Source organism: Astyanax mexicanus, chromosome 11 (genome assembly GCF_023375975.1).
Source record: "Astyanax mexicanus isolate ESR-SI-001 chromosome 11, AstMex3_surface, whole genome shotgun sequence".
NCBI classification, from domain to species: domain Eukaryota; kingdom Metazoa; phylum Chordata; class Actinopteri; order Characiformes; family Acestrorhamphidae; genus Astyanax; species Astyanax mexicanus.
In genome coordinates this window covers 48,985,176-49,006,512 of record NC_064418.1, presented here as the reverse complement: position 1 = coordinate 49,006,512, position 21,337 = coordinate 48,985,176, and the positions used below count along the sequence as shown (strand labels likewise).

The window sequence follows — 21,337 nt, the reverse complement described above, 5'->3', positions numbered from 1 at the left end:
GCACATCACGCATAATAGGCTTTATGTTGCGGAGGCGCTGAGCGGAGGAACGCAGCGCTCTGAAGATCCAAACAAAGGATCCGCGCGGTTCCGCTGGGTTCTGAGCGCGTGCCGCGAGCGCGTGAGTGTGTATCAGTGTGTATCACTGTGTATCACTGTGTATCCAGTGTGTATCAGACTGTATCCAGTGTGTGTGTGTTGTGGAGAGGAGCTGCTTGCGTGTTATTGTGGGCGGTCCGTTCAGCGAGTTCTGATCCGAGGAAGCGAATCCGAGGTTCTGGAGGTTCTGAAGGTTCTGGAGGTTCTGTGGGTTGGGCAGGACAGTAGACCGAGCTGCTGCCGGACAGTCCGCGCTGTCGGTTCTTCATGCGCGCGGCTGGTTCGGCGTGTACCGGCCCGGTTCGCCGCGCAGCGCTATGAGGGTGAGTAAGTGTCTGGGTCTGGTTCGGCCCGTGGGTCCGGTGGTGGTGGGGATCTCTCTGGGCTTCACGCTGAGTCTGCTGAGTGTGAGCTGGGTGGAGGAACCGTGTGACCCGGTCGGGTTGGTCACCCTGGTCCAGGACGGCAGCGTGGCGAACCGGAGACCCAGCTCCATTTGGACCGGAACCGATGGAGAGGAGGAGGATATCCAGCCGCGGATCTTATCGTACGAACCGGTCCAGCAGCCCCAGCCCAAGAAGATGTTCAGGTAGGGGTTCTGATGTGGTTCTGGTGTTTAAGTTCTGTTTTCATGTGGGAATATTATGTAGACAGTACCAGTCAAAAGTATAGCTGCTGGATTTTCTCAGTCATAAGAATTCAGGCTTTCAGTCAACAGCTGTGCTGAACTCATCAAGAGTTAATTACATGAATTTCTTTATCTAAATAAAGTGTTTGAGAGCATCAGTTAAAGTAAAGTAGTGAAGAGGTAGAGTTACAGGTATACAGTGAATAGTGAATATTTGAGTAATGTTCGAATCCAGATTATGAGAAGAAACAACTACTCAACTAAGTAATAAAACTAAGTAAAAAAAAAAACATTTCAAGAACTTCTAAAGTACAGTCACAAAGAGCAAGATGGAACTGGCACTCATCGACCCCCAATTAGACTTACTAAAGTTACTAAAGTTAGTAAATATGCGGTGAAGAATACTGTTTGTTAAATTCTGTAAAACTGACACCAATAAATCCATAATTTATTCAGCTCTGGTAAAAATGAAGAGAGCACTTCAGTTTCTGAATCAGTTTCTCTGATTTAGCTATTTATAGGTTTATGTTTGAGTAAAATGAACATTGTTGTTTTATACTATAAACTACAGACAACATTTCTCCCAAATACCAAACAAAATATTGTCATTTAGAGCATTTATTTACAGAAAATGAGAAATGACTGAAATAACAAACAAAAAGATGAAGAGCTTTCAGACCTCAAATAATGCAAAGAAAACAAGTTCATATTCATAAAGTTTTAAGAGTTCAGAAATAATCAATATTTGGCAGAATAAACCTGGTTTTCATGCATCTTGGCATCATGTTCTCCTCCACCAGTCTTACACACTGCTTTTGGATAACTTTATGCTGCTTTACTCCTGGTGTAAAAATTCAAGCAGTTCAGTTTGGTGGTTTGATGGCTTGTGATCATCCATCTTCCTCTTGATTATATTCCAGAGGTTTTTAATTTGGTAAAATCAAAGAAACTCACAATTTTTAAGTGCTCTCTTATTTTTTCCAGAGCTGTATATTGAATATCACAGAGTCACATATATTGGCAACATACTGTGATAATATTGTATTGATTTCCACCCTTAATATCAAACAGTTTACATGGTTTAGGATTGTACTGTGTTGATCATTAAGATGATCAGTGCTCTATAATGTGATTTTATTGCTTGTTATTAGGAATTTAGTGGTTTTGAACACAGCTGTGTTTTTTTTGCACACTTTCTTTCCCACCATCCAGATTTGGACGGTCCAGTGGAAATTCCCCGGAGGGTTGATGTAATGCCTGTTAGTCCTCTCTGAACGTGGGCACGGCTCTCTAAACACTCGTATCTGCAGAGTGTGCTGAAATCGGCCTGGCGTAACTCGATTAACGCTCATAATCAAATAGCCTAGAGTCATTTACAGGAGTTAGTGTTACAGTATTCCTGTATATGGTGACATTCGCCTCTGGGTAAATGTGGATGAAGCAATTATCTATTTATAAATATTACAGATTACAGTTTCTGCTCCTTTTAGTTGAGTTAAATTATGATACGGTACCTATATTTTCACTATAGTACAGTTTCTGCTCTTTTTAATTGAGTTAAATTATGATACGGTACCTATATTTTTATCATAGTACAGTTTCTGCTCTTTTTTAATTGAGTTAAATTATGATACAGTACCAATATGTTCACTATAGTACAGTTTCTGCTCTTTTTAATTGAGTTATATTATGATACAGTAACTATATTCTTACTATAGTACAGTTTCTGCTCTTTTTAATTGAGTTAAATTATGATACAGTAACTATATTTTCACTATAGTACAGTTTCTGCTCTTTTTAATTGAGTTAAATTATGATACAGTAACTATATTCTTACTATAGTACAGTTTCTGCTCTTTTTAATTGAGTTATATTATAATACAGTACCAATATTCTCACCAAAGTACAGTTTCTGCTCTTTTTAATTGAGTTAGATTATGATACAGTACCAATATTCTCACTATAGTACAGTTTCTGCTCTTTTTAATTGAGTTAGATTATGATACAGTACCAATATTCTCACTATAGTACAGTTTCTGCTCTTTTAATTGAGTTATATTATGACACAGTACCTATATGTTCACTATAGTACAGTTTTTGCTCTTTTTAATTGAGTTAAATTATGATACGGTACCTATATTTTCACCATAGTACAGTTTCTGCTCTTTTTAATTGAGTTAAATTATGATACAGTACCAATATTCTCACTATAGTACAGTTTCTGCTCTTTTTAATTGAGTTAGATTATGACACAGTACCTATATGTTCACTATAGTACAGTTTCTGCTCTTTTTAATTGAGTTAGATTATGATACAGTACCAATATTCTCACTATAGTACAGTTTCTGCTCTTTTTAATTGAGTTATATTATAATACAGTACCAATATTCTCTCCAAAGTACAGTTTCTGCTCTTTTTAATTGAGTTAAATTATGATACAGTAACTATATTTTCACTATAGTACAGTTTCTGCTCTTTTTAATTGAGTTAAATTATGATACAGTAACTATATTTTCACTATAGTACAGTTTCTGCTCTTTTTAATTGAGTTAAATTATGATACAGTAACTATATTTTCACTATAGTACAGTTTCTGCTCTTTTTAATTGAGTTATATTATGATACAGTACCAATATGTTCACTATAGTACAGTTTTTGCTCTTTTTAATTGAGTTATATTATAATACAGTACCAATATTCTCTCCAAAGTACAGTTTCTGCTCTTTTTAATTGAGTTAAATAATGATACGGTACCTATATTTTTATCATAGTACAGTTTCTGCTCTTTTTTAATTGAGTTAAATTATGATACAGTACCAATATTTTCACTATAGTACAGTTTCTGCTCTTTTTAATTGAGTTATATTATGATACAGTAACTATATTCTTACTATAGTACAGTTTCTGCTCTTTTTAATTGAGTTAAATTATGATACAGTAACTATATTTTCACTATAGTACAGTTTCTGCTCTTTTTAATTGAGTTAAATTATGATACAGTAACTATATTCTTACTATAGTACAGTTTCTGCTCTTTTTAATTGAGTTATATTATAATACAGTACCAATATTCTCACCAAAGTACAGTTTCTGCTCTTTTTAATTGAGTTAGATTATGATACAGTACCAATATTCTCACTATAGTACAGTTTCTGCTCTTTTTAATTGAGTTATATTATAATACAGTACCAATATTCTCACCAAAGTACAGTTTTTGCTCTTTTTAATTGAGTTAAATTATGATACGGTACCTATATTTTCACCATAGTACAGTTTCTGCTCTTTTTAATTGAGTTAAATTATGATACAGTACCAATATTCTCACTATAGTACAGTTTCTGCTCTTTTTAATTGAGTTAGATTATGACACAGTACCTATATGTTCACTATAGTACAGTTTCTGCTCTTTTTAATTGAGTTAGATTATGATACAGTACCAATATTCTCACTATAGTACAGTTTCTGCTCTTTTTAATTGAGTTATATTATAATACAGTACCAATATTCTCTCCAAAGTACAGTTTCTGCTCTTTTTAATTGAGTTAAATTATGATACAGTAACTATATTTTCACTATAGTACAGTTTCTGCTCTTTTTAATTGAGTTAAATTATGATACAGTAACTATATTTTCACTATAGTACAGTTTCTGCTCTTTTTAATTGAGTTAAATTATGATACAGTAACTATATTTTCACTATAGTACAGTTTCTGCTCTTTTTAATTGAGTTATATTATGATACAGTACCAATATGTTCACTATAGTACAGTTTTTGCTCTTTTTAATTGAGTTATATTATAATACAGTACCAATATTCTCTCCAAAGTACAGTTTCTGCTCTTTTTAATTGAGTTAAATTATGATACAGTAACTATATTTTCACTATAGTACAGTTTCTGCTCTTTTTTAATTGAGTTAAATTATGATACAGTACCAATATTTTCACTATAGTACAGTTTCTGCTCTTTTTAATTGAGTTAAATTATGATACAGTACCAATATTCTCACTATAGTACAGTTTTTGCTCTTTTTAATTGAGTTATATTATAATACAGTACCAATATTCTCACCAAAGTACAGTTTCTGCTCTTTTTAATTGAGTTATATTATAATACATTACCAATATTCTCTCCAAAGTACAGTTTCTGCTCTTTTTAATTGAGTTAGATTATGATACAGTAACTATATTCTTACTATAGTACAGTTTCTGCTCTTTTTAATTGAGTTAGATTATGATACAGTAACTATATTTTCACTATAGTACAGTTTTTGCTCTTTTTAATTGAGTTAAATTATGATACAGTACCAATATTTTCACTATAGTACAGTTTCTGCTCTTTTAATTGAGTTAAATTATGATACAGTACCAATATTTTCACTATAGTACAGTTTCTGCTCTTTTAATTGAGTTAAATTATGATACGGTACCTATATTTTCACTATAGTACAGTTTATGCTCTTTTTAATTGAGTTAAATTATGATACGGTACCTATATTTTCACTATAGTACAGTTTTTGCTCTTTTTAATTGAGTTAGTGTGCAGTACAGTACTCATATTTTAATATAGTACAGTTACTGCTCTTTTAGTTGAATTATAATGTGATACAGTACTAATACTGTCACTATAATACAGTTTACGCTCTTTTAATTCGTGATGCAGCACATATTTACACTATAGTTTCTCTGGACTGTTTTACTCCTCTGGTGTTTAAACCGTTGGCCTTTCCCAGGCTATAAATATTACCGACTGGCCAGAGAAACCTGAACCTGATAATCTTATTATGGGAAAAGTGTCACACTTGTGTTTCAGCGAGTGTATAATGCAGATTATACCTCTGTGTTCACATTTAAGGTGGAATAATAAGCACTATATTACATCAGAACTAGTGCTGAGTTTCTAGTTTCTTTCCATCTATATACCATACCAGTCAAAAGTTTGGACAGACCTTAAATTCATTTCTTTTTCATTCTTTTAACGTTTTCTGCATTGTAGATTAATTCTAAAGCCATTTAAAACAATAAAGAAAATAAAACAGTGTTAAACATACCAGATTTATAAGGTAGAGTCATTTGGAGTTCAGGCTTTCAGTTAACAGCTGTGCTAAACTCATCAAGAGTTAATTACTTGAATTTCTTGCCTCTTAATAAAGTGTTTGAGAGCATCAGTTGTAAAGTTGTGAAAAGAAAAAAAATGAAGGTCAGTCAATAAAAAACGAAGAATTTCACAAACTTTAAAAAAGTATCGTCAAGTGCAATCACCACAAAAACTATTAAAAAATGTATAATGATGAAACTGGCACTCATCAGGACTGCCCCAGGAAAGGAAGTGTGAGACTTTCTCTGTTGTACAGGATAAGTTTATCAGAGTTACCAGCCTCAGAAACCGCTAAATACATTTACAAACTTTTGACGGCTTCATTATAGACTCCATATGACTTTTTTTGCTCTTAGCCGTTAGCATTAGCAATACAGTAATGATGCATATTTTTCCCGCTCTTTCCTGCAGGGCGAAATACATCAGTACAGAGCTGGGGATCCGGGAGCGCTTGTTCGTGGGGATCCTGACGTCGAAGAGCACGCTCAGCACGCTGGCCGTCGCTGTGAATCGCACTATCAGCCACCACCTGGACAGCGTGGCGTTCTTCACCGGCTCTCGAGATCGAAAAGTCCCGCACGGGATGTTCGTGGTTACCCACGGCGACGAGCGGCACATCTGGAACATGTACCAGACCGTCAGATACATCCTCAATCACTTCATATCCGAATACGACTATTTCTACCTGGCCCAGGACGACACCTACACGCAGGCCGACCGCCTCAAAGCGCTGGTGGGGCATCTCAGCGTCGACCGGCTGCTGTACATGGGCAGTCCGGAGGAGTTCGATGGAGGTGAGTAATGTGACGATATGTTATTACTGTGATACATAGTAATGCGTTGTCAAAATATTTACTATTAATATGTTTAGAACGCCTAAAATACTTTAAAGTAAGGTAATTCTTTTAGTTTAATATGCATTTGAGTTGGATTAGCTCATTTATTTTGTGTCGGTTTTACATTTTAATATTTTCCCCCCCCCGGGTTTTCCATTCCACCTTAAATTTTGAAACCAGTAGTTCCAAAACATGCTGTAGTTTTAGAGAAGCTAAACTAACGCTACCAACAAGTATTTCCACAGAGTTTTTTTTGCGTTCCACCTTAAATTTTAAAATCAGTAGATTAAAAACATGATGTAGTTATATAGAAATTAGCGCCAGCCACAAGTGTTTTTTTTCCTCCAAGAGCTCCACCTTAAACGTGAAAATAACCAGTTTTAAAACATGCTGTAGATTTAGAAAAGCTAAGCTAACATTAGCCAAAAGTTTTGCCCCAGGGTTTTCCGTTCCACCTTAAATGTGAAAACCAGTAGTTTTAAAACATGCTGTAGTTTTAGAGAAGCTAAGCTAATGTTAACTGCAAGTGTTTTCTCCCACCTTAAATATGGAAAACCCGCTGTTTTAAAACATGCTGTAGTGTTAGCTACAAGTTTTTTTTTCTATAGAGTTTTCCATTCCATGTTAAAACCAGCAGCTCATAAACATGCTGTAGTTTTAGAGAAACTAAGCTAAAGCTAGCCACAAGTTTTACCTCAGAGTTTTCCATTCCACCCTAAATGTTGAAACCAGTAGTTTCAAAACATGCTGTAGTTTTAGAGAAGCTAAGCTAACGATAGCTGCAAGTGTTTTTCTCCTAGAGTTTTCAGTTCCACCTTTAAAGTTGAAAACAGTAGTTTCAGAACATGCTATAGATTTAGAGAAGCAAAGCTAACGCTAGCCACAAGTTTTGCCTCAGAGTTTTCCCTTCCACCTAAATATTAAAACCAGTAGTTTCAAAACATTCTGTAGTTTTATACAAGCTAACGTTAGCCACATTTTTTTTTTCTCCCAGAGTTTTCAGTTCCACCTTAATGTTGAAACCAGCAGATTTAAAACATGGTTTAGGTTTAGAGGAGCTAAGCTAACGCTAGCCACAAGTTTTTTTATTTTTTTTTTCTGCAGGGTTTTTCTTTCCATTTCCAAACCTGGAATTATAACAGAAATATTCCTAAATAATCAATATTTAGGGTACACATGGTCATGAAAAACCTGGAAAAGTCATGGAATTTGAAAATAGCAATTTTTTAGGCCTGAAAGTTTTGGAAAAGTTTTGGAAAAGTAAAAATACCCAGAAAATACACATCAATTCAGTGATTTAGCCCTACACAATGGAGCTCTCAGGATCTGACACACATTTTATTATTAAAGATTGTTTATCAGATCCATTTTAGGTTTACTATAATTAATTTCAATTATAGTTTTAGTTGATTTTTGGTTTTATTGGTTTTATTTAAAAAAAAACATCAGTATGGCCATGAAAATTTGTCTTGGAGGCATAAAAAAGTCATGAAAAAATAATGGAAATTTTGCGTTAAAAAGTGTATAAATCCTGAGTATTGAATGAAATCATATGGTAAATGTAATCGAATTGGGACCTTGATATATTTCTGTTGTATGGTTCACTCTCAGGTCAGACGTGGGGGCGGTACTGTTACGGAGGGTTCGGGTACCTGCTGTCCCGCGGCCTCCTGCTCACCCTGCAGCCCTTCCTGGAGAACTGCAGGAACGACATCATCAGCGCCAGACCTGACGAGTGGCTCGGACGCTGCATCGTGCAGTACACCAACACGCACTGCGTCCACCAGCACGAGGTAAATATATATAAATATACAGGGGTGGGACAATGAAACTGAAACACCTGTCATCATTTTAGTGTGGGATTTTAGGTTTCATGGCTAAATTGGAGCAGCCTGGTGTTCAATCTTCATTAATTGCACATTATTGCACCAGTAAGAGCAGTAAGAGTGTGAAGGTTCAGTTATCAGGGTAAGAGCACAGTTCTGCTCTAAATATTGCAATGCACACAACATTATGGGAGACATACCAGAGTTCAAAAGAAGACAAATTGTTGGTGCACGTCTTGCTGGCGCATCTGTGACCAAGACAGCAAGTTTTTGTGATGCATCAAGAGCCACGGTATCCAGGGTAATGTCAGCGAGATACCACCAAGAAGAACCAACCACATCCAACAGGATTAACTGTGGACGCTGTAAGAGGAAGCTGTCTGAAAGGGATGTTCGGGTGCTAACCCGGATTGTATCCAAAAAACATAAAACCACGGCTGATCAAATCACGCAGAATTCAATGTGCACCTCAACTCTCCTGTTTCCACCAGAACTGTCCGTCACCTCAATCAATTATTGTGCTCTAAAACCAGGTGTTTCAGTTTCATTCTCCAACCCCTGTATTTACATGTGTGTTTATGGAGTTTATAAATAAGAATAACGTCCTGTAGTGTCTCGCTGCAGATCAGACGGACTCTGAGCTCCTGTTGATGTAATTCCTTGTTCCTTTAATAGCTTAATGAGATTGGGTTCACTTTTTCAGCTCCAGCCTAATCGGATCAGGTTCTTCTGTCTGCAAGATGTTTACTGTTCTCCAGTGTGACGCAACAACACAATAAAAACAGCAGTTACATCACACACAGTTTATAGGAGTTACTGTACAAACATGTCAGTTATAGTGTATAGGGTACCATAGGTTGATATTATTGGCAGATAAGATAGTGATATAAGTAAAATGGTGTATATTCTGAATAAAAAAAAACTCTATACTAGGGGTGTGAAATATCGTATCATACACAATAAAAAAACATTTTTGAATATAGTGAACAATATTATGCCCTGAAATATCCTTCCATATTACCCACCCCTAATTATCACATCAGGATTAGACTTTTTTACTGTTTTTAACAAAAGAAAAATTCACACTGTTCTCATTATTTCCCATTATATATCTACTAGAGTCAGATTATATCTGTCCAGTATCATTTATTTTACTTTAATCCTGGATATATGGAGATAGTTGCAGTGCATTGTTAGCATTATTAGTATCATGGCATTCTGCATCATTGACGTCTAAAATTCTTGTATTTATTTATTTTTTTATATCTCAGTTAGGGATGTGCCATATCATATCGTATGCAATAATAAAATAACATTTATATTTTGTTGCAGTAGTGTATCGTGAAATATATTTTTTTATGTTTTCAGTATTTTGCAATTTCGCCAAGAGCATCATTTTACTCACATATATGTGTTTATTGTTTCTGAAAGACACATTGCCTACACAAGTTTTATTCCCACAGACACAAGAACAATTGATTTTCATGGGGTTTTACTTCATTAGAGTTCGACAACTTTATTTCAATGTTTAAATTCTTTATTAGATCAAGTTTGTTACATGCATATATGCAGTGATGGTATAGTTACTTTGAAAAAGTAATCCGATTACTGATTACTGATTACTCCTTTATAAAGTAACTTAGTTACTTTATGGATTACTTGATTTTAAAAGTAACTAAGTTACTTTACAAGTTACTTTATTAGTTACTTTCAGCAGCTGCAGACACCACCTCCCGCCGCCTTTACATAAACATTATAACCAGTTTTGCCATTATTCCCTTTATTGGAAAATGTATTATAAATTTATAAAATGTATTATAAAAATAAAAAAATTAACTTAACATATTTTTAAAAAATAAAATAAAATATGGTATTTCTTGATTTTACTAAACATAAATACTTGTTTTTATAAAAAATATATAAAATAAAGAAAGTCTTTCTTGACCTGACATATTTAACACTGTAAAACTGAACATTGAACCTGTTGTTCTCTGCAGGGCAGCAAGGAGTGGGTTTATAAAACAGAACCGTGTATATGGTCTAGACCAGGGATCACATATTTGCAGACTGCGGTCCGGGTCCGGATCCAGACGTTGTCCAATACGGACCCATACCGGACCCAACTACTGAGAAGGATTTAATTCTGACAGTGTTCATTTAAAGCACCGGAACTTTTCTTGTCTTTACGGTATACGCGCTCTGCGCCACAGTGAACTTCCAATCACGTGTGGTGTAAAATCTTTAAATGCTCTCCTCTGCCAATCAAATTTGTGGCAGACCGCTGCCCTGGCTAGTGAATTGGGACGCGGCCGCAAAAAAAACGCTTTAATAAAGAGATAGGGAGCCCGAGAACTGGCGAAAAACTAAAACGGGTGGAAACTAAAGACACGCTGAGCGCGAGAGAGAGACAGGGGAGAAAGCGAGACGTGTGTGATTGGGGAAGAGCGGAGGGGGAATGGGTAAGGGAGCGGTGTGTGTGTGTGTGTGTGAGTGTGTGTGTGTGTGAGTGAGGTGGAGAGAGAGAGAGAGAGAGAGAGAGAGAGAGAGTAACGCACAGTGACTTGAATAAGTAACTTTAATCTGATTACTGGATTGGAAATAGTAACGCGTTAGATTACTCGTTACTGAAAAAAAGGGTCAGATTAGAGTAACGCGTTACTGACATCACAATTACTCATCTCTGTAGAACCAAAAGTCTGGTTGGAAACCAAAACACAACGGGGAAAAAAAGAAGCTGCCAATGGCAACAGACTAAACAAATGTTCAATTAACTTAAAATAGTTGAGTAATATTTATTTGTCACCATATGAAGTTTTATTTTTTAGGATTTCTCCTTTGTTGCATGTCAGTTCTGTGGTCAGTATTAAGTTAAACCCCTGAATTAAATCCTGAATGATGTTTTAGTGTGGAGACTCTGATCTCACTGCAGTGCTTTTTGTCTCTTTATTTGGAAAAAAAACGAGACAAAACATTTATTCTGTTCTCTCTTTTAACCTTTTTCCCCCTTAAACAGTCTAAACAGTATTTATAATTCCTGTCTCAGAAACGTAAAAGTAAACTGTGGGAGTGAAGTCCAGAGAAAGAGCTATAATTAATCAGCATATTTCAAACAGAGAGATAAATATAAAGATCTTTATTACAGGGCTGTGAGGTTTCCTCTGCTCTGGTCTTTAATCCTCAGGCGCTGTGAGTCAGATTTCCCAGATTTGGTTCATTTCTGCACCAGAACTGCCTTTTTTTAGCTCTCAGCAGAATCTCAGATAACAGAGAACATTATAAAAATGTTTATTAACCTTTAGTTTAGGGTTAGCCTGAAACATTACAGAATTAATGTTCCTGGAGCGCTCTGAAAATTAAACTAAAAATTAAGTAATGTTACCAGAATGTTTAAACTTGTTAAAATGTTGAATTTGTTTATTATGCATATTTCAAGTATTAATACTATAAGAATTGAAATTAATTGGGTGACAATAGTAGGGAAATTTCCTATTTAGTTGTATATAGAGCAGAGTTCTGTAAAGCATGGAAATCAAATTGTTTTCATATCACACCACTAAATTCATAAAGATCTCTTTCTCATGTATTGAAGGTAAATGTCTCCAGTGATTTTACTGTAGCATTTTGGAGTAATGGGAAGTCAAACCTAGGAAAATGTCTATTCGGTTTTGCATAAACCAGATTTTGTATAAAACCAGCAATCAAACTTTAATCAAATGACAGAATTAAATTCTTGACGAACCGTTTCTATACTATTGATGATATTAGTATAAAATTATTTCACTGTAGTGTTTTAGAGTAATAGGAAGTCAAATTTTTTTTCCTAATCACATGTTTAGACCTTACTAAACATGGATTTTATGTGCTGAAAAATCAGATTACTGGGCTAAAATCCAGCTCTTAGACTTTTAGACCTATCAAAATGAATCAAAATGAATCCAAGTGGATCTAAATAAATCTAAATTATTCTAAATGAATCTAAATTATTCTAAATGATACTAAATGATTCTTAATGATTCTAAATAAATCTAAATAATTCTAAATATATCTTGATGAATCTAAATTATTATAAACGGATCTAAATGATTCCAAATGATTTCAAATGGTTCTTAATGATTCTAAATAAATCTAAATGATTCTAAATGATTCTAAATTAATCTTAATGAATCTAAATTATTCCAAATGATTTCAAATGGTTTTTAATGATTCTAAATAAATCTACATAATTCTAAATGAATCTTAATGATTCTAAATAATTATAAATGAATCTTCATGATTCTAAATGATTCTTAATGATTCTAAATGAATCCAAATGATTCTAAATGAATCTGAATGAATCTAAATGAATTTTAATGATTCTAAATGAATCTAAATGAATCTTAATGATTCTAAATGAATCCAAATGATTCTAAATGAATCTAAATGATTCTTAATAAATCTTAATGAATCTTAATGAATTTTAATGATTCTAAATTAATCTTAATGAATCTAAATGAATTTTAATGATTCTAAATGAATCTTAATGAATTTTAATGATTCTAAATTAATCTTAATGAATCTAAATGAATTTTAATGATTCTAAATGAATCTAAATGAATTTTAATGATTCTAAATGAATCTTAATGAATCTGTTTATAACTGTGCATATAAACACACTCAATTACTTTAATAAAAGTAGGATTTTTAATTTGTACTCTTTTTTTTAATAGCCTCTGTATCATAATAACCTGTAATAAACAAGCAGACGTCTGGATATTTTGGTCTGTAAGGTGTGTAAAGAGGTTGTAGTAAAGAAGAATGAGCTTCAGTCAGTCGGCCCGGATCTCGGATCACAGCTCTAAATTGAATCTGGTCTCAGTACAGAGACCCATACCTCACTCTCTCTGTTTTGAAAGGTTCTGGGGGTCCGGTGGTTAATGTGTTCCTGTGCCGGACCCCGAGAGTGCGGTTAAGTGAAGATTTAGGTGTGATTTATCAGAGAGAGAGAGAGAGAGAGTGAGGGATGGAGAGTGAGGGATGGGTAGAAGATGAAGCAGCGTCTGCCTCTGTGTCTCGGTTCGGTTCTGAACGTTATTAATGGTACACTGATCTTCACTGCTGTCAGAACTCTTCTCAACCTTCTACTGACCCCAGCAGCTCCTTCACTGCTTTATCCTATGAGATTCATTACAATCCACATTGTGCTCAAATTTGATTTTTTGCTCAGATCAGATTTGTCTATCTTGTTGGTTCACATTCACTGTAAATGTGAATCTGTGATCTGTATCTGTGTGTAATGTGAACACAGAATCTGTTCCTGAATCGTCTCACATGCTGCACATTGATACCTGTATAAACGTCTCCTAGAGAGAGGAGAGACTCGTATCTTTATACAGGGAAATGGATGAGTTAGCAGCTCATATGTGGAGCATCTTTTGCTGGCGTGGAGAAACAGGAAACAGCTGCTCTGAAGTTCATGCTCAGGTCCAGGAGGAGAAAAAAGGACAGGTGGTTTGCTTTTGCTGTTTTTTTGCAGCTATAGCTGCACAGCTGCACCAAGAGATAGAGTGCGGGTACGAGAGAGAAGCACGTAGCGCTAATGCTAATGCTGATGCATAAAATCACAAAAAAGACTCATGAATTCCGTATGATTTGACTGTTCTTTTACATCGCATGTCCATGGAGCAGATACGTATCGATAAGTGAATCGAAAATATGAGGCCATGTATTAGTGGATATAAGTGAATATATACTGATTGCTAATGAAGATTTTGCTCTATAGTAGTTTTTTTCAGTGGAAATAAATGAATATAAATTTGTGTTTTGTGTTTTAGGGTCTGCAGTATTATCACTTTGAGCTGGGGAAGAATTCGGACCCCAGTAAAGAGGACAGCGCTGAGTTCAGGAACGCTCTGACGGTTCATCCGGTATCTGATCCTGAGCAGATGTACCGCCTCCACAAACACTTCACCCAGATAGAGCTGCAGAGAACCTACCAAGAGATCCACAAACTGCAGGTCAGCTCCTTACTTACTTACTTCCTGCTTTCCTTCCTACCTGCTTTTCTTCCTTTCCTGCTTTCCTTTATTCCTATTCCTTTATCCTTTTCTTTATACCTTGCCTCCTATTTTTCTGTCTTCATTCCTTCCTGCATTCTTGCTTTATTTTCCTCCTACTTTCCTGCCTTTCTGCCTGCCTGCTTTCCTGATTTCCTTCCTTCCTGCTTTCCTTCCTTCCTACCTGCTTTCCTTTCTGTCTGCCTTCCTTCCTTCTTCCCTTTGTTCCTGCCTTTCTTCTTTTCTTTCTACCTTCCTTCCTATCTTTCTGCCTTCCTTCCTTCCTGCAATCTTGCTTTACTTTCCTCCTACTTTCCTGCCTACTGCCTGCCTGCTTTCCTAATTTCCTTCCTTCCTGCTTTCCTTCCTTCCTGCTTTCTTTCCTTCCTACCTGCTTTCCTTCCGTTCCTGCCTTTCTTCCTGCGTTTCTTCTTTCCTTTCTTCTTTCTTTCTTTTCTTCCTGTCTACCTTCCTTCCTCTTTCCCTTTGTTCCTGCCTTTCTTCTTTTCTTTCTACCTTTCCTCCTATCTTTGTGCCTTCCTTCCTTCCTACATTCTTGATTTACTTTCCTCCTACTTTCCTGCCTACCTACTTTCCTGCTTTCCTGATTTCCTTCCTTCCTGCTTTCCTTCCTTTCTTCCTTCTTGCTTTCCTTCCTTCCTACCTGCTTTCCTTTCTGTCTGCCTTCCTTCCTACTTCCATTTGTTCCTGCCTTTCTTCTTTTCTTTCTACCTTCCCTCCTATCTTTCTGTCTTCCTTCCTTCTTGCATTCTTGCTTTACTTTCCTCCTACTTTCCTGCCTTTCTGCCTGCCTGCTTTCCTAATTTCCTTCCTTCCTGCTTTCCTTCCTTCCTTCCTTCCTTCCTTCCTGCTTTCTTTCCTTCCGTTCCTGCCTTCCTTCTTGCATTTCTTTTTTCCTTTCTTCTTTTTTTTCTTTCCTTCCTGTCTGCCTTCCTTCCTACTTCCCTTTGTTCCTGCCTTTCTTCTTTTCTTTCTACCTTCCCTCCTATCTTTCTGCCTTCCTTCCTTCTTGCATTCTTGCTTTACTTTCCTCCTACTTTCCTGCCTTCCTGCCTGCCTGCTTTCCTGATTTCCTTCCTTCTTTCCTTCTTTCCTTCCTGCCCCCTCTTTCTTTTTTTCTTTCTTTCTTTATTTCGATTTACAGTATTTTATGGCCAACTAACCCCCAAAATGCTTTAGAGAGGAATTAGTTTAAAATTTGATGTGGAGAGATTCAGAATTCTGTTCTTTCTCACCATTTATCACAACATTTATCAACTTCTTTGGAATGATAGAGCTCTATTTAATAGTTTTGGGGATTATCCAACATCCTGACCTCACTTGTGTATATATGTGTCAGAGTAAAATACAAAAACACAGTCAAGATAAGATTAAATATACAACTTGTTTATTCTGGACAAACTCGCACCCTTAGAGTTAATGATGAAAAAAACGATGAGGGAGAAAAAAAACAGGAGAATATTTACATACATATACACACATGTTTATGGATGAGCATAAATAAACATTAATACAGTTCATACCCACCTACTGTGTTTAAATAGCAAAATAGTGCCTTTATTTAGCATCACACGAAACTTTGCATTGAATTTTTTTTTAATGTTCTGCAAATGTTTTGCAGGTCAGCCAAACAATGAAGGAAAACGTGCTGTATGAAGATTAATTATTCTAAACAGAAGGGTTTTATAGAATTATATCATATATTAACATTATTTATTTAGATAGACATACACACACTCACTGGGCCATCTCAAAAAAGTAGAATATCTTTGAAAAGTTACTTTATTTCAGTAATTCAGTTCAAAATGTGAAACTCATATTATATTGATGTATTACACACAGAGTGATCTATTTTAAGCTTTTATTTTTTTATTGTTGGCTTACAGCCTATGAATCAGCCAAAAATCTGTGTCTCAGAAAATTTGAATATTATATAAGACCAATTAAAACGTTTGGCAGTGTGGTTTGGAGAGACATGTCTGTCATCTGCTGGTGTTGATCCACTGTGTTTTATTATCAAGTCTAAAGTCAGTGCAGTTTTGTTTTCTTACAGCACTTCATGCTTCCCTCTGCTACTGACAGCTTTTATAGAGATGCAGATTTCATTTTCCAGCAGGACTTGGCACACTGCCCACACTGCCAAAAGTATGAGTTGATCTTATATAATATTCAAATTTTCTGAGACACTGATTTTTGGGTTTTCATTGGCTGTAAGCCATAATTGTCAATAATAAAATAAAAAACATTTTTATCTGAATTACTGAAATAAAGTAAATTTTCAAAGATATTCAAATTTTTTGAGATGGCCCTGTATTAACGTATATGCTTTTTATTTATTTTTTTTTTTTTATATGTGCACTCACACTTTAAGGCTGCGGGCGACACTTTTGACATAATTAACATTATCATCACTCCTGTTTACTCTCTTTTATTTTATGTTTTTCTACAGGCAGAAATAAAGAACGTAAGCGTTCTGGCGTTTGATGGAAACCGCAGCGCCACCTGGCCAATTGGGATCACGCCACCGTTTCAGCCGAAGACCCGTTTTGAGGTTCTTCGCTGGGATTACTTCACCGAAGATCAGATTTACTCCTGCGTGGACGGATCTCCGAAGTGCGAACTGCGCGGGATCGACAAGCAGGACGTGTCCGACGTCATCGAGGTGGCGATGGCGGAGCTGAACAGGAAGTACAAGCCCATGATTCACCTCAAGAAGCAGCAGCTTCTGAACGGATACCGGAGGTTCGACCCGACCCGAGGGATGGAGTACACTCTGGACCTGCAGCTGGAGGCCGTCAATCAGAAAGGACGGAGCTGCAGCATCACGAAGCGCGTCTGTCTTCTCCGTCCTCTGAGCCGCATCGAGATCATCCCCATGCCCTACGTAACCGAGGCCAGTCGAGTCCACGTCATCCTACCCATCACCTTCCAAGACCGAGAGCTGGTGCACCAGTTCTTGGAGGTTTACGCCGCCAATGCTTTCGTGACGGGCGAGAACGCCATCCTGACGTTCCTCTTCATTTACAAATCCCACGAAGCTCAGCAGGTCAACCGCGACGACATTTTCGCCAGCGTCAAAGCTCAGATCACCACCTACGAGCGCAGGTTCCCGGCGGTCAGGATTCCCTGGATCAGCGTCAAAACTGAAAGCCCGTCTCAGATCAAGTTCATGGACGTCATTTCCAAAAAGCACCCGGTCGACACGCTGTTCTTCGTCGCCTCTGTGAAGACCAACGTCAAGTCCGAGTTCCTCAACCGCTGTCGGATGAACTCCATCAGCAACTGGCAGGTGTTCTTCCCCATCCACTTCCAGAACTTCAACCCCGACATCGCCTACTACAACGAGCCGCTGCCCAAAACCGTAGACCTGGTCAAAGAAGCAGGACTTTTTGACCGCAGTTCCTTCGACGAGGCTTGTTTCCACAACTCCGACTACATGGCGGCACGGACCCGCATGGCGTCCGACCTGCAGGAGAACGAGGAACTCCTAGAGAGCCTGGATCTGTACGATATGTTTGTAAAGTACTCAACGCTGCACGTTTTCCGAGCGGTTGAACCGTCCCTGCTTCGCCACTACAGCCACCAACAGTGCAACCCCCGACTCAGCGAGGAGACGTACCAGAGGTGCATGCAGAACACGCTGGAGGGCCTGGGGCCTCGTTCCAAACTCGCCGTGCTCCTGTTCGAATTGGAACAGGGGAACAGCACGTAGGGATGAAAGATATAGAAGACAGAAAAACAGTAAATTAAGGACATACTGTTAAGTTACTGATTCACAAAAGCGATTGTTTCTATTGTCTTGTAGTATGTTTGTTGAAAGCACACTGGTCAACTTTTCTTTTTTATCGATTTTAAATTATATTTTGACCCAATCATGTTTGATTTATGAGTCAGGAACCATGCCTTGGTTCCTCTAAACATCACCTATGAGGCCCAATCTCAATCTCAATCCTGGAACTAAGTTATAAGAGCAAAAGGTAAAATCATATTTTATCGTATTTTATGTCTTCAGAAAGGGGTAAGAATGTGCAGCAATTATTATTGCAGTTATTATTGTCAAATTCTTAATTCCTTCATGATGGGAAGCTGAATTGAGCTTTTACTAACTTTTATTTTTTCCCCCCTTTCCACCTTAAAGATGCATTAAAAACCTTAAACCAAATTTTTTTCCATTAATAGCTAAAATATGTTCCTTTGAAGAAATGAAATGTTAAAAAAGCTTAGCCAATCAGCTCTTTCTCTCCTGCCCCACCTCTAAACCCATACATCACCCGCTGCCCCTTCAAAACTACCCCTTAAATTGTTTTTCTGATAAATGCTGCAGCTGCTCTGCCGTCTGTTTCACCATTTAAGGTGGAACGAGAAAGTTATATAGCTACTTAACTACGTAGCTACAGAAAGGAACTACTAGCGCTTGAAACTACACATTCATTTTGGTAATATATTGCTTTTAATAATTTTAAACAAGGAAAATGCTCAAATTATATTTAAGTGGTAACATAGGATTGCGCCTGAAATTCACAAAAAATCTGTAGGAAACAGTTCAATAGACTGCAATTCAATCCTGTTACGATAATCATGCAATACATGGACATGACCTCTTGCTGATATTTTACATTGTTTGTTTTTTCTTAGCAAAGAATATAATTTTTTTTTCTCTAGACCCTAGAACAGGGGTCCGCAAATAAGTTATATATATTTTCCAAGTCATTATGTGGCGGGCCACAAAAAAAAAAAAAAAAAAATGTTTTGGTAGCTCTCCAGCCCAGAGGGTTGTTGAACCCAATTGCAGAACAGTTGATCTCAAAGCAGGTAAACCCAAGAAGGAAGGAAAAATAAATAAATAAACACACCGCTCCTCACGCGGGATCCAACCTGTGTCGCCAGGGTCACGCTCCAATACACTATCGCTGCCCTGTTTAGTGAATTGGGACACGGCCAGGAAAAAAACGCCCTTATAAGGAGATAGGACGGAAAAATGAGAATGAGAACGGGCGAAAACTAAACTAAAGTCACCCCGAGTGCGACAGAGAGAGAGAGACGGGGGAGGAATGTAAACAAAAGCTCTCAAGAGAAACATTTGATACATATTTTATCATTTTTTTTTTCATTATTGTTCATTATAGTTCATTATAGCAACCTCTCGGCACAGATGTTTAATGCTGATGCTTATACGCCTATTGCCGACCCCTGCTTTTGATACTTATGTTGATTTTTATTTATTTTTTATGGATATTTCTAAATATTTTCCAAAATGTTAATTCCAATGTATGAATATTCTTAATGTTTGAAATTCTGTTGCTCTTTAAATCAATGTAATTGCATTATCATGCTATTATATTATCATTATATTATCATTGACATGACTAGAATATGGAAATAAGTGTCTCTATTGTTGCCATGCTGAGCTTGGCACATCCATTTTTTTATTTTTTATTATTATCTGCATGAGCCCTCAAGACAACACTATTTAATTCTGTAAAATGAAAGAATTAGCATTTTTTCCATCCAACTTATTTTTTTTGCAAACAGTGCAAACAGACTTCCAGTAATGGAGTCCAATCATGAGATGCAGCAGAACCGTCCAATTTTTACCCCGAACTCAGGTCACAGGAGACCCAGGTAATACCTGAACCCTGTACCATGTGATCTCCGGATCAGTGATGCACGTTATTTTTATTATTTCAGCTAATTTGAAATGCTGAAAGCATGCAGGCCGTTAATCTCTGAAGGGTTTAACACTTATTAAAGTTATTACTGTTGTTTTTTCTGTACTATTTAAATGCCATTTTTTTTTATAATGAACCGCACACAGCTTGTCTCTCGTAATGTATTTTTTTTATTCTTTTACATGCTGTAGATTCAGGTCTACACTTTCCTCTGTTTGTTTCAATGCAATAAATAAAATGAGAAAACCTGACAAAAATAATGGATTTAAAAGAATGGATATTTTCTTTTTTTCTTTTTTTTTCACTCAAAACATGAACATGAAACTTCACACAGCTGTAGAAATAGCCCATATAATTATTATATCATATTATAATAAAGGGAGTTCTGAGGATTTAGCATTTTTGTTATCTGTTCAGACTAGACCAGTTATTATAAACTTTTTTTTTTTGACAATACATGTAATTTATTGTTCCAGAAATTGTGATAAATGAAATGTATTTTTTTTTTTTTACTGATTTAATGATAACCTTGACAGCACTAATTATTGTTATATTATTATGTTAATAGGTTAATGCATGTGATTAAACTGGAAACGGTCCCACTTTATAATAAGTGTCCCTAAGTACTATGTAGTTACACAGTAACAATCCATGTAACTACAGTGTAACTACTGATGAAGTACACATTGTTACAGATTAACTACAGAGGTACAGGTACATCACACACACACTATTACACATGTGTAATTACATAACCTGTTCCTCTGTAGTTAATCTGTAACAATGTGTACTTCATCAGTTTTAAATAAATTTATTTATTTATTTATTTATTTATTTATTTATTTTTGATTAATTAAGTTCCTCTCTTTCACATACATTCCATTCCCTAGTTGTTGAATGCGGAATATGGAGCTAGAGTTCATTTCCTCCATTAATGCTCTCTATTAGTTTTATCCCTCTCTCAAAATACAAGGAAATACGGACATTTAAAAAAATGATTAATCTCTGAATATTATGTTTAATGCAAAAATAAATTTGTAATTTGTACTTAACAATTTACCCAGGTTCATTACTATCGTAAGTACTACTAATTGTACTAATTGTACTAATTGTACCGTTATGGTAAAGTG

The 21,337-nt window shown here is 36.2% G+C and overlaps 1 protein-coding gene across 1 annotated transcript; it reads left to right on the top strand.

Annotated features, from left to right (window-relative positions):
• Positions 1–20,467, top strand: chpfa (chondroitin polymerizing factor a). The gene is made up of 5 exons (XM_022686671.2): positions 1–688; positions 6,235–6,617; positions 8,271–8,452; positions 14,296–14,478; positions 16,988–20,467. The coding sequence occupies exons 1-5, from the start codon at positions 417–419 to the stop codon at positions 18,248–18,250; spliced, it is 2,283 nt and encodes a 760-aa protein (XP_022542392.2). The 5' UTR covers positions 1–416; the 3' UTR covers positions 18,251–20,467.
• Positions 20,468–21,337: the final 870 nt, after the last annotated feature.